This window comes from Bison bison, unplaced genomic scaffold (assembly GCF_000754665.1).
Source record: "Bison bison bison isolate TAMUID 2011002044 unplaced genomic scaffold, Bison_UMD1.0 scf7180017864103, whole genome shotgun sequence".
NCBI classification, from domain to species: Eukaryota; Metazoa; Chordata; class Mammalia; order Artiodactyla; family Bovidae; genus Bison; species Bison bison.
This window is the reverse complement of record NW_011494675.1, coordinates 26,461-40,496: the sequence shown is the minus strand read 5'-3', so window position 1 is coordinate 40,496 and position 14,036 is coordinate 26,461. Positions and strand designations below refer to the sequence as shown.

General features: G+C 43.8%; 1 protein-coding gene across 1 annotated transcript in view; it reads right to left on the bottom strand.

Moving 5' to 3' along the window:
* Positions 1-11,369, bottom strand: part of LOC104987639 (spermatogenesis-associated protein 31A2-like) — a 14,387-nt gene extending 3,018 nt beyond the window's left edge. The window contains 5 exon segments of the mRNA XM_010838667.1: positions 1,163-1,275; positions 1,523-2,139; positions 4,115-4,500; positions 5,407-5,463; positions 11,287-11,369. Of these exon segments, the coding sequence (XP_010836969.1) occupies positions 1,163-1,275; positions 1,523-2,139; positions 4,115-4,500; positions 5,407-5,463; positions 11,287-11,369 (1,256 nt within the window).
* Between the last annotated feature and the right edge of the window lie 2,667 nt (positions 11,370-14,036).

Sequence of the window (14,036 nt, the reverse complement as noted above, 5' to 3'; positions counted from 1 at the left end):
CTTCACTTTCTGCCATAAGGGTGGTGTCATCTGCATATCTGAGGTTATTAATATTTCTCCTGGCAATCTTGATTCCAGTTTGTGTTTCTTCCAGTCCAGCGTTTCTCATGATGTACTCTGCATAGAAGTTAAATAAACAGGGTGACAATATACAGCCTTGACGAACTCCTTTTCCTATTTGGAACCAGTCTGTTGTTCCATGTCCAGTTCTAACTGTTGCTTCCTGACCTGCATACACATTTCTCAAGAGGCAAATCAGGTGGTCTGGTATTCCCATCTCTTTCAGAATTTTCCACAGTTTCATGTGATCCACACAGTCAAAGGCTTTGGCATAGTCAATAAAGCAGAAATAGATGTTTTTCTGGAACTCTCTTGCTTTTTCTAGGATCCAGCGGATGTTGGCAATTTGATCTCGGTACCTCTGCCTTTTCTAAAACCAGCTTGAACATCAGGAAGTTCACAGTTCACATATTGCTGAAGCCTGGCTTGGAGAATTTTGAGCATTACTTTACTAGTATGTGAGATGAGTGCTATTGTGCGGTAGTTTGAGCATTCTTTGGCATTGCCTTTCTTTGGGATTGGAATGAAAACTGACCTTTTCCAGTCCTGTGGCCACTGCTGAGTTATATTAATGTCTAGGGATTTGACCTGCACACTAGGTTCCCTGGTGCCCTTTCCAGCAGAGTCTCCCTGCACAACCTCTTGGGCCCTGGAAGATGGGGAACATTCATCGAGGTCCACAACTATCACATTAGAGCAAGATTCTGGGGAGACCTGCCCCCTAGTTTTCTTCTGTGGCTCATTTCTGGCCATTGCTGATCTTGGACATGGCTCCAGGCTGCCTTTCTCAGTCTCCACAACAGACTCACTGTGCCACATTCTGCTCACAAAGTTGTATTTGGGGGCCTGAGAAGATGGTTTTTTCCTGTCCAGTCAGAGGGACATCTGAGGGCTTCTGTGTGTCACCAGGTGTGGGTCCTGCCACCTGCCACAGGCCCAGGTTTTCTCAGTCACCCATGAGGGAACAGGGAGGGGACTCTCCAGTGGGGCAACTGCCTCTGTTGTTATCAGAAACTTCTCTCCTGCATGGGGCTGAGGAGGTTTTCCCAAGCCCTTGGTTAATAGGGCTGTTGAGTGGTCTCCAGATTCACAGATGGCCTACAATGTGGGCCCTTGAAACTTTTTCAACTTCAAGCAAAATATGAACTTAAGGACTTTGAAAAGTAGGCTTCACCTGTGCCTCACCTGAAACCTTATTATATGTGCTTCCAGCTCCTACTCAGTATATGGACTGAGGACAAGAGACTCATGGAAGGTGATCATGGAGGCTTTCCCATCCTGAGAGGACTGTGTACTTTCTGTCTTCATGGGAGCATTTGTCTCTCCCAGAATGTCTAAAACAAGGTTGTCAGCAAGCCTTGAATGATAGACTTTCACAGGGATCTCACTCATACAGATTTGTTCTTCCTTCCTCTCTGTAAGGATGCTTGAGACTTCTGGATGCTTCTTGCCTAGGCTCAACACTTTCTGACTCAGGTTTTGCTCTTGGATCCTCCACTGGAGGATTGGCTGAGAACATGTACAGATCTTTTACAATCTTCCCCACACTCTGCTCTACATCATGGCGCAGGTCTGTCCCTGGTACGATTTGTGCTGGGCACTTGGACCTCAACTTTTGGGCATCCTGTCTCCTTTTGTCTAGACCTGCAGAGGATCTTGAGGGCCCCTCCCTGCCCTGTGCCTGACAAGGACTTGGGTATTGATCCTGAGGCTACATTAGTTCCTGAGATGCTTGGATTCTGTAGGGCAGGCCACTCTGTTGCTGCACGAACCTTTTAGAAATGTGGTGCTCCAGTTTCTCTCGAACATCAGGGCTGACCAAATACCCAGGAAGGATGGAGACAGAACTGTGGGCCTGGGAAGACCTGGTCTCCTGGGGTAGGTTGGGAGTGACCTGGCTAAAGACTTGCTGAGAATTTTTAACCAAAGAGGGTAAAGTTCTCTCTCTTTCTAGTTTTTTCCAAAAGTGACATTCCAGGTTTTCAATAGCATTTGGACTGAAAGATGATGCATTATTTTGGACTGTAGGGCAAGATGTTTCAATGGACCCAATCTGGTGTTGAGATGATGATGACTGGACTAGGAGAGAAGGTGATGGTTGAACAGTGGTTTCTAACTGAGCCTGAGGTCGTGAATGATATCAGGGTATGGTTGGAGTCAAGGATTGGGGTCGGGCCCAGATCTCCCTAAGAGCCCGAGAAGATGGCTGACAGAGAGGGATGTTTAGATTCCAGGGTATTGGTTGGGCTTGGATCTCCATGTGAGCCCGAGGAGGTGGTTGAAACTGGGGCATGGTTGGAGTTGAGGGTTGTTGGTGGTCCTGGACCTCCATGGAAATTTTAGATGGTGGTGGGCATTGAGGCATGGTTGCCTGACCTCTACCTCCCCAAGGTAGGGGCTGGGCCTGGGTCTCCATGTGAGCCTGAACAGGTGGTTGAAACTGGGGCATGTTTGGAGTCCAGCATAGGTGTTGGACCTGGGTCTCCATGTGAGCTTGAGGTTGTAGTGGTTGACACTGGAACATGGATGGAATCCAGAGTAGGGGTGGAACCTGGGTCTCCATGTGAGCCCAAAGTAGTGCATGAAATTGAGGCATGGTTTGAGCCAGGAGTTGGCATTGGACCCAGGTCTCCATGTGAGCTCGAGATTGTGGTGGTTGATACTGGGACATGGATGGAGTCTGGAGTAAGGGTGGAACCTGGGTCTCCATGTGGGCCTGAAGTGGTGCTTGAATGTGAGGCATGGTTTGAGCCAAGAGTTGGGCTTGGACCTGGGTCTCCATGTGAGTTCAAGGTGGTGGTTGAAACTGGGGCATGTTTGGAGTCCAAGGTAGGGATTGGTCCTGAATCTCCATGTCAGCTTGAGGTTGTGGTGGTTGACACTGGGACATGGATGGAGTCTGGAGTAGAGGTGGAACCTGGGTCTTCATGTGAGCCCAAAATGATGGTTGAAAATGAGGCACGGTTTGAGCCAAGAGTTGGGATCGGACCTGGGTCTCCATGTGAGCTCGAGGTGGTGGTTGAAATTGGGGTGTGATTGGAGTCCATGGTGGGGGGCGGGCCTGAGTCTCCATGTGAGTCAGAGGTGGCGGCTGAAAGTGAGGTATGGTTGGAGCCAAGAGTTGGGGTCGGACCTGGGTCTCCATGTGAGCCCAAGTTGGTGGTTGAGAGTGAGGCATGGTTGAAGCCAAGATTTGGGTGCTGGACTGGGTCTCCATGGAAACTTCAGATGATGGTTGACATTGGGGCATGATTGGAGTCAAGGGTAGGGGTTGGGCTTGGGTCTCCACAGAGGTGATGACAACTGGGGCATGGATGGAGTCAAGGATTGAGGTTGAGCCTGGGCCACAGGGTGGGTCAAGTGCTTGGCCAATGACAGTTTTGAAGTTACTTTAGCTGGAATATGGAATGGTTTGGCTTTAGAGCGTTCATTAAATAAGACAGGGCATAACTCTAGAGCTTACCCAGGTACTGTGACAGCAGCTACGAGAGACTCACTGTGCAGAAAGGGGAGACCCCAGAAGAGCTGGCTGCATGTCTTCTGTAGACAGTCCCCCAAAGTGTCAGGATATCGGGGCTTCTCAGGACCAAGCAGCTGTTCATGTTTGCCTTTTATGTTCCAGAAGTGTTGGTGACCCAAGGTGTTCTGTTTGTGACCCAGTGACTCAATCCTCTTCCCTAAAGAATTCAGGTGGTAGCTTGACTCCTCCTCCTTTTCTTTCTCCTTCCAAAACTTCAGTTCCACTCTCTTGGTGATTAGTATTTCCAGAAGCTCCTGGACATCAGGGTTGATAAAAGGGAGGCTACTAGCCTCTACCTGCCTGTTTCTGGGATCTCCCAAGAATGAGGCCTCTGGTGGGTAGAGCAGAAGGCTTTTTCCCTGAGACTCTAAATGTGTCAAGGTGGACAAGCTCCAAGCTTTGGCTGCTTCCTGTCACCAGGCCAGGGTTGTTCCAGGACTGTTCGAATGGACAAGCCCTGATATGGCTGGTCTCAAGGGGAGTGTGGAGATAACCTGTGTGGGATGGTGCCCAGTGCGAGTGCCGTAGAGTCACCCTGAGTGAGACTCAGCATGGAGCCTGATGGTTTTGGGGCAGAGCAGGGTGCTGAAGGTAGAGGGTAGGCTCTCCCATGAGGGAGGCTTGGTGGGGAAGGGGAAAGAGCCAGTGGCCAGGGTGAAAGGCTGTCCAGGGGAAATAAAGGCTCTGGTGTTGGAGAGGCATTCAGGTATGACTCTGAGTAAGTGGAAACTGAGCCTGGAGAAATGGTAGAAGCCCACGGTAGAGGTTTCTTGGTCAGAGGAGCTGGAGAAATGGTGGGAGCTGCCTCTTCCCTGCATGGTTGGTGGGCTCCAGCAGGAACTGCTTTGCAAACCTCACCAGGTGAATCTTCACATGAGACCTGATGAAAGCTGCCCTTGTCAAGAAACCTCCCTAGGTGTCTGCAGGAGACATGAAGAACAAACTTCAGCCAGGAGCTGCCAGGCCAGGAGGACCAGACAGGCCAGGCAGGTGTGGGCAGCTGCACCCCACAGCCCTGCACAGCCCCAGTACTGACTTCACAATACTCCTGCTGTTCCTTACCACAGGATGATAGCCATATCCCGCCCCCAGGACTCCTCCTCCCAGCTCAGCCCCAGGCTGCCGGTATCCCTGAGTTCACACCATAGGCTCTAGAAGAACCCCCTAGAAAGAAAGGGTAGATTCTCTACCTTTGCAGAAGTGAAGTCAGGTCCCAGACCTCTTCCAGTGCTTCCAGGAAATCTCTGCAAGCTGGAAATCAGCAGACTGGGTCATGGTGGTGAAGATAAGAGCCTAGGTGTCTTATAGAAGTTGAGTGCTTTGTCTCTTTAAGGGGACACCACTGGGAGATTGGAGCCCAAGCACCAGTGTCCAACACCACATGATCCCTGACAGTGATGGTGAAGCTCGTGAAAGGGTTTATCACTTAAAGTTTTTCCATACCCTTTACTCCTTGCTGCCCTCACAACCTACCTGTAGGTGAAACGGGCAGGCATCACTTTGCAGTTGAATCTGAGCAAAGTTAAACCACGTGTCCTACATGTACTGGAGGGCTCACTTTCCAATCCAGGTGCTATTAATCCAGTGCAGCCCACACACCCCTTTGGTACAGAGTCTTTTCCAGGTCCCTCACAGCTACACTCTACACATGGAATCTGGGAAGTATCTGGATTCTGCTCTCCTTCCCAGAAGCCTCCCTGGGGGTTCTGTTTCTCAAGGGAGAAGTACAGCCACTGGCCCCCCTCAGAGTCCGTGGAGCTGGGCCTCATGGCCAGAGAGGTGGGGACTAACACTTGGGGCACTCATGGCTGGATGTCAGAACTCACCTTTCAAAGCACATTTCTCTTGCTGCTCCTGCTTCTCCCCCTTTGTTCCATTCGATTCTGAGAGAGAGAAAAAATGACGGCTTAAGACCCAAATCTCAGTCTCCTCTCTCTAGACAAGCAACAGACACTAGTGTCCATACATAAAATGACTATCTACATTTCACTGACAGAGCTCTGTGATTTTTCTTTCCTTTCACTCATTTTTAAAGTGAATAAAATATTTTCTGTTTTCCTTCTTTGAAGAACAAAAGATTTTCAATGTCAGATGCACTCTGTACTACTTTTGTCACTGTTCCTCTGCTCAAGAAACACACACATTCTCAGACTATGGGTGAATCTTAGCTTCATCAGGTAGAGCTCTGCTTCTTGATGCCAGCCCCACCCCCAGCCCCTGCTCTGAGGCTCTTGGGACGTCAGCATTACCAGAAGATCAGCCCTGAGACACTGTTCACAGCTGCTGAACTAGTGCTTAGAGTCCTGTCCTCTGCCTGAGATTGAACCAAGTATCCAATCCTCACCCCCTGGTAACTTTGTTTGGGACATGCCCTGGAGCCCCTACCACACCTGGACAACTGAGCTGAGATCTTTGGGTAGAAATCCTAGTGTTCACTCTATCTCCTGCCCAGCCTGGTTTGTCCCTAGAGGCATGATGTTCTATTCTTCCTTGAAAATAGATGTCCTGTTCTTTCCCACCTCAAGAATCTCTGGTTGATTCAGAAAAGTAGAAAGAATAATAAAAAAGATTTTATATGCTTGTGAGTCTGGATCAAGTGTTCCTTATCTTTCTGATGTTCCCATGTTTCCTAGGGGGAGGAAAGGATGGGTTTTTCTCCAGGTAGGGGAAGATTAAGAGAGCCCCAGTCCACACAGAAAGGCGAGGATGGTATCGATTTCCCAGAAAGGGGAGCTGGAGTTCAGCCAAGTATCAAAAGTGCTTTTCAGAGAAAGGAGAGGATTCTCCTTCATCTGAATCATACTGCTGCCCTCAGACAACTGAGCACAGGGTGTGCGGTTGGGGACTAAAGTACTAGGTCCACCTCATAGAGCTGTGGTCTGGTCACAAAGGGCCCTTGTGGGTAAGAGGGAGTAGCAGAGTAGGAGGCTGGACTATAGCCCCTCCCTAACCATCCAGCTCTGCAGCTTCATGCATCTCCCTTCCTCTGAGCCTTCCCATCCTACCTTCTCATCCTTTTAGATAGAGACATTAGTCAAGTGCCGATTCAGTCCACCTAGAACTCAGAGAATTCCTGGTTCCTTTCATATCACTCCTTGAGCACCATCACTACTTTTAAAAATCTGGAGTTCTGCCTATCTTTGGTTACTCCTATGTATTTTTTACTCAGGATATATTTTTTTTAATTTCAGTTATTCTTTATTATATTCAACTACAGGCAATTAAAAATTGGATAAAAATTATTTAAAATTTACAAAGCAATCAAATATAAAGCAAATTGAAATAGTTAAACCTTCAGAGTCAATTTTTCATAAGTTGTAGCACCCTTGTTTCTGAAATGAATAAACTGAAGAAAAACTTTTGAAACATCCTGTACACATACCCACACATCCTTTATTTTTTTTATTTTTAAATGTATTTATTTATTTTACTTGTAGGCTAATTACAATATTGTAGGGATTTTGCCATACATTGACATGAATCAGCCGTGGGTGTACATGTGTTCCCCATCCTGAACCCTCCTCCCACTTCCCTCCCTATCCCACCCCTCAGGGTCATCCCAGTGCACCAGCCCTTAACACCCTGTCTCATCCTTTAAACAAATCAGCCCAGCATTTTCAAATCTAAGGATCTAAGGTTTTTTTTTTTTTTTCAATTCAACATCTTCCTTCAGTATATGTTATAAGTTGAATGCTAGCAGCAAATTCTCCCAGTCTTTGTTTATCTGGGAATGTTTTTATTTTACCTTTTTTCTGAAGCATAGATTTTATAGACATGGAATCCTTGGGTGACAAGTTTTTTCCTTTCAGCTCTTTGAATATGGCATCTCACAGTCTTCCCTCTGCTGTTGCTGATTGGAAGTCACTGATTAATCTTACTGTGTTCCCCTCGTATATGGAGAACCGTTTTTCTCTTGTTACTTTCAAGACTTTTTCTGGATTTTTCCACACTTTGACCAAGATTTGTCTTAGAGTGGATGAGTTTGCTTTCATTTTTCCAGAGGTAAACACTGCCTCTGGAAATTGTTTTCCATCAGAATTTTAAAAGTTTTCAGCCATTATGTCTACAAGTAATTTTAACCCTCCCCTTTCTCTCCCTGCTTTCTGATAGTCTCTTTCCTTCCATACTTGATGATGTGCTGAATGGATGCCATGGATCATTTTCCCTCAACATTTTTTCTCTTTGTTTTTACATTGATTTCTATGAATCCATCTTCAAGTTTATGGATTATTTCTGCTAGCATCTCAAATGTACTATTGAACCTGTCTAATCAATTTTTCATTTTAATTATTTTAGTTTTCAAATACAGAATTTATATTAGTTTCCTTTTTTAAAAAAATAATTTTTGTAGCTCTTCATTGAGTTTCTCTGTTTGTTGACTTAGTATCATACTTCCATCTAATTCTTCAAACATGGTTCTATTATTTCATTTTGTAGTTATCATTATTTTGATACTTTATCTTTTGACCTTCATATTGAATTTATAATTAATATATGAGTTATCAGTGGTATGTTATACAAATGCTTTACTCACCACCATTACAATATTAGAGTTTTCTGATTTTAACTGTATACTTACCTGTCCCAGCAGGTTAATAAGGAGTCCAAGCCTAAAGCCCCTTTAAGGAGGAGGGAAACTTTCTTTTTCACATTCTTTTGCCTTAGACAAGTAGGCATTGTAGGGAGAAATATCTCAGGTTCAAGGACATTCCTTTTTTTGAGCTTTGGGTGTATGTTATAGGAAAGGGTCTGGGCAAAATGCTCACATCCTTGAGGTGTTTTTTGTCTATTCTCAGAAGCTAGTTGAGAAGTATATATGGCTCCACTTAAATTAGTGAGGTAGGTGGGTACACTCCTACCCCCTTCTGATGTCTGTGTCAGAAGCTTTTTCTGTCATCTTAACTTTAAGCAAAATATACACAAAGCTCTGAGTGACTGAGACTGTCTTTGGTCCCAGAGTTATATCTTCTTCAGACACCATGAATTCAGTGGCATTGGTCACCGTTGACTGCTAGGTTATCATCTTGGGGGCTTGTCCAGGATCCTCAAGACAAGGTAAGAACACTCAGAGTTGAGACTCTTTTGCTGTTTTACTGTGGTCTCTACTTTACTAAACAGAAGCATATGGACCAAACTTCTTTTCCCCAGTTAGTTTTTCCTGGTCCCTCTGACCATTTCATATCTGCTTGGGGAATTAGAGTTATTAACCTTGTGTGCCGGATTGTAGACTTTCAGGGGACTTGCAATCCATGCTGTTATTGTGTTTTTCTAGCCAGACCCCCATTCCAAGTTTTACAGGACACTGCAGGCAGGAACACTTTAGGGAGCTAGCTGGAGCTCTAGCTCCAAGGACATCTCTCAGACTGGAAATCACCATCCTGACCCCAGAGACACAGAGGTAAGTTCTTGTCATGGCTATGCCTCTGGACTATATGGATTGAGGCATTGATGGTGAGCATGAGATTTCTGAGGACACAGATTGGGACACCCCAGATTTGGGCAGATTGAAAATGCATCAGGCTTTTTCCCTTAGTAGTGGTAGCTCATAGCAGACCAGAGAAAGCCCTCCAGTGGCCCTTGTCTCAACTCAGATATTCTTTTTGTACAGTCTGGTGGACAGGAATAAAAATGATGATGTTGGCACTCCATGAATATGAAGGATTAGTTTTTCCTCACAGGTGGGCCCTCCGTCGCCTCCTTTGTTATTAAGTAGACTCGTGTGGCCACTCTCAGGAGGATGTCTTGGGTTTTCTGTTTGTCCCTTTATGACTTGCCACTTCTACTGTTGTGAGGAATGTGTGCAGGCACACAGAAGTTGGGTGCTTCCCCTAGTAGTCTTGGCTTGGCAAGCATCCAGAAAACTACTCTGCTCCACCCCAGGTGGCACCGGAATAAAGGGGAAATCAAACCAAGGTTTTAATGGTGAGGACCTGGACATCAATCTGGGATGCCATCAGGTTTAACCCTGGTGCATCTCCACCACACTTGGGTGGTAGAACGAGGGGGGATGGGAGTAGGACACCTTCATTGGTAAGAGACAGGTTAGCTCTGGCCAGGGAAGGAAGCTTAGGTGGAAAATCAGTCTCCAACCTCATCTAGAGCAGGGGCAGACACCTCCGGTAGAAAAAAGCCATAGCACTGGGCGCTGCTTTTTTCTGTCTTACAGATGGGAGCTAACAGTTCCAGAAATACCCCCTTGAATAATATCTTGAAAAATGGATAATTTTGATCCTCAAGCCCTAAAAAATCCCTTATATACAGGGTTTCTTTTCTTTAAGAGAAGATCTCACCTGCCCAGAGAGATAATCTCTGATGAGACATCTTATCTATCAGTCTACCCCTGTCATCAGAGCCAATTTGAACACTCTCTGGTTTAAATTTTAGCTATGAAGCTATGACTACAAGAAGGAGAGATGACATTTTGGACCCTGAGTAGCCATGTGTATTCTTTAGACTCCAGAGAAAACTAGTTAAAATGAAATCTTTTTGAAATTGCAAAACTGGTTCTTTTTGCACATGTGATTACTAAAAGTTTGACTTGTTAAAAAGTCAAACTTTTTTGGGGAGCTCTTATCCTACCTGAGAAACAGAAACATGCCTGGGGGAAAACCTGAGTTAACTCTTATCATGTCCTTGAGATATACAGCCCACTCTATCTGGGACTCCAGCCATGAGCTGGAACTCAAGCCAAGAAAAAAAAAAAAAAGGAACAAAGAGACATTTTAAATTTCAGACAGAAAACTGTAAGGTTTCTGTCTGTCCAGATTTGTGTGTGTCTCAGTGTATGTCTCCATCCTTGGAAAAAATTGCTAAAGGCTAAGTGGTTCAATGAGCTCTAATTAATTGGTTTAAAGAAAAGTAAGTGCTTACAAATCAAACAATTCTAAATTCAAGAAAATTAAAGTAAATGAATTTCAGGCTTGTGAGAACTGGGAAATAATCATTATTGAATTGATACATGATATTGATATTTGTTTATTGATTTAATTAACAGAGACATTGTGAAGATACTTTTATAAATGACATAACTTTGGGTGATTTATCCTTAACAATCTACAGAATGACGATATAAAGTACAAGTCATGGCTGCTGAAGAAAAGTAAGATGTGTGTTTTTAATAAAAAATAATAAGGAATGGAATTACATCCTATTAAGGAAAAAGAAAGTAAGTCTAAATTTACAGGTGGCTGTCCTCTAAATGGACAAATGAAGTGATGAATACAGGAAGTGTAAAAAAGGTGTGTGGCAAGTGAAATAAGAGTTTTGTGCATGGTACAAGTTGGTTAAGACATTAAACTGCCTTTGAAGTCTTATTGTTACTATAACTAAGTGATTAACTATTGTTTCACAGTGAATATAAGCTGTTACCAAACTGGAATTTGGTTTTCTCTAGCTGATTAAAAGAACAAAGTTTTATTGGAATGTGGCTTTTGATAACAGACTATAGCACATATGAACAAAGCTCATTCTGCTTCTACAAAAGTTAACCCTTCTTCAGGAATTTAAAATGGATTAAAAATGGCTATAAACCAAACAGTTGGGGCTATGAGAGGTCCAAGACGGCTTCTTGGCTTTTCCCAGCTCCCTGACAAACTTCATTTTTATTTGATAATGCCTTTCCTGGCTTCAGGATTAATATCTCAGAATAGGAAAAAAAAAATGGTTAAAAGGTGCTTTCCACAATCTCCAGTGATTAGGGCACTCACTTTGCTGGACAGGTCGTACAGACATTCACAAAAACTTCATGAGCTTCTTGGAGATGATTGCTTTCACTGATGTGATTGGTCATTGGGCAAGGACAACGAAGAAAGAGATCAATTGCATGGGATTGAGTAGACTGCTAAATATGACCACAATTTTCATGATTTTTTGTCTGACATATTGTTGATTTTTAATCTGTGTTTTCAGATATAAAGAAGCACTTCTCCTCGAGTTACTGATCTTTTAAAACAATCTAGTGATTTATTCCTATGGGTAAAATTATACTTTTTTCTCTCTGCTTCATCGCTCCAGAAATTGGAGACACTTGGGTTCTGAACAGCCTTATCAAGTAAATAAAAAGACTGTCTCCCGACATATACTGGGGAGCTGTAAAAGAAAAATTCAGCCTACTGATGTCAGGCCTATGGCATCTATTATGTTTCACTGAATATTAAGTTCCAGTTTTGTTAATTAAGGTCTGTATTTACTAAGACTCACTTCTTAGATAGCTCCTTGTGGTTATTTTACATTGCTAAGAGGTTTAATTAAGTTGTTAAAAAGGACACTCTGATTTTGTTTCTAAAGTTTATCTCAATAACCAGTCTTTGAATAAAGATCAGATGCTCAGGATCTACAACCAGGAGATCAACAGCAGATTATAGTCATTTAACAAACTAAGTCAGATGACCGGGAGATGTCACTGGGCTATACCTAATACAAGTTCTTGACTTAAGTTCTTACTTATGATTCTACTATTACTGCTAACTGTAGTTTTTCTATGTTGCCTGTTTCAAGAAGTGTTGTTCCTTACATTATCAAGTGTGTGACTGAGCCACTGATATAATAATGGTATACAGTTCCATATGAAATCCCTAGGTGTGGAAAGAAGAGAAGCGAAAAGCAAAGGAGAAAAGGAAAGATATAAGCATCTGAATGCAGAGTTCCAAAGAATAGCAAGAAGAAATAAGAAAGCCTTCCTCAGCGATCAACGCAAAGAAATACAGGGAAACAACAGAATGGGAAAGACTAGAGATCTCTTCAAGAAAACTAGAGATACCAAGGGAACATTTCATGCAAAGATGGGCTCAATAAAGGACAGAAATGGTATGGACCTAACATAAACAGAAGATATTAAGAAGAGATGGCAAGAATACACAGAAGAATTGTACAAAAAAGATATTTCAGACCCAGATAATCACGATGGTGTGATCACTCACCTAGAGCAAGACATGCTGGAATGTGAAGTCAAGTGGGCCTTAGAAAGCATCACTATGAACAAAGCTAGTGGAGGTGATGGAATTCCAGTTGAGCTATTTCAAATCCTGAAAGATGATGCTGTGAAAGTGCTGCACTCAATATGCCAGCAAATGTGGGAACCTCAGCAGTGGCCACAGGATTGGAAAAGGTCAGTTTTCATTCCAATCCCAAAGAAAGGCAATGCCAAAGAATGCTCAAACTACCGCACAATTGCACTCATCTCACATACTAGTAAAGTAATGCTCAAAATTCTCCAAGCCAGGCTTCAGCAATACATGAACTGGGAAGTTCCAGATGTTCAAGCTGGTTTTAGAAAAGGCAGAGGAACCAGAGATCAAGTTGCCAACATCTGCTGAATCATGGAAAAAGCAAGAGAGTTCCAGAAAAACATCTATTTCTGCTTTATTGACTATACCAAAGCCTTTGACTGTGTGGATCACATGAAACTGTGGAAAATTCTGAAAGAGATGGGAATACCAGACCACCTGACCTACCTCTTGAGAAATGTGTATGCAGGTCAGGAAGCAACAGTTAGAACTGGACATGGAACAACAGACTGGTTCCAAATCGGGAAAGGAGTACATCAAGGCTGTATTTTGTCACCCTGCTTATTTAACTTATACGCAGAGTACATCATGAAAAACGCTGGGCTGGAAGAAGCACAAGCTGGAATCAAGATTGCCAGGAGAAATATCAATAACCTCAGATATGCAGATGACACCACCCTTATTGTAGAAAGTGAAGAGGAACTCAAAAGCCTCTTGATGAAAGTGAAAGAGGAGGGTGAAACAGTTGGCTTAAAGCTCAACATTCAGAAAACGAAGATCATGGCATCTGGTCCCATCACTTCATGGGAAATAGATGGGGAAACAGTGGAAACAGTGTCAGACTTTATTGTTGGGGGCTCCAAAATCACTGCAGATGGTGACTGCAGCCATGGAATTAAAAGACGCTACTCCTTGAAAGGAAAGTTATGTCCAGCCTAGATAGCATATTGAAAAGCAGAGACATTTCTTTGCCAACAAAGGTCCATCTAGTCAAGGCTATGGTTTTTCTAGTAGTCATGTATGGATGTGAGAGTTGGACTGTGAAGAAAGCTGAGCACCGAAGAATTGATGTTTTTGAACTGGTGTTGGAGAATACTCTTGAGAGTCCCTTGGACTGAATGGAGATCCAACCAGTCCATTCTAAAAGAGATCAGTCCTGGGTGTTGTTTGGAAGGACTGATGCTAAAGCTAAAACTTCAATACTTTGGCCACCTCATGCAAAGAGTTGACTCATTGTAAAGGGCTCTGATGCTGGGAGGGATTGGGGGCAGGTGGAGAAGGGGACGACAGAAGATAAGATGGCTGGATGGCATCACGGACTTGATGAATGTGAGTCTGAGTGAACTCCGGGAGTTGGTGATGGACAGGGAGGCCTGGCATGCTGCAATTCATAGGGTTGCAAAGAATCAGACATGACTGAGCGACTGAACTGAACTGAACTGCATTATACT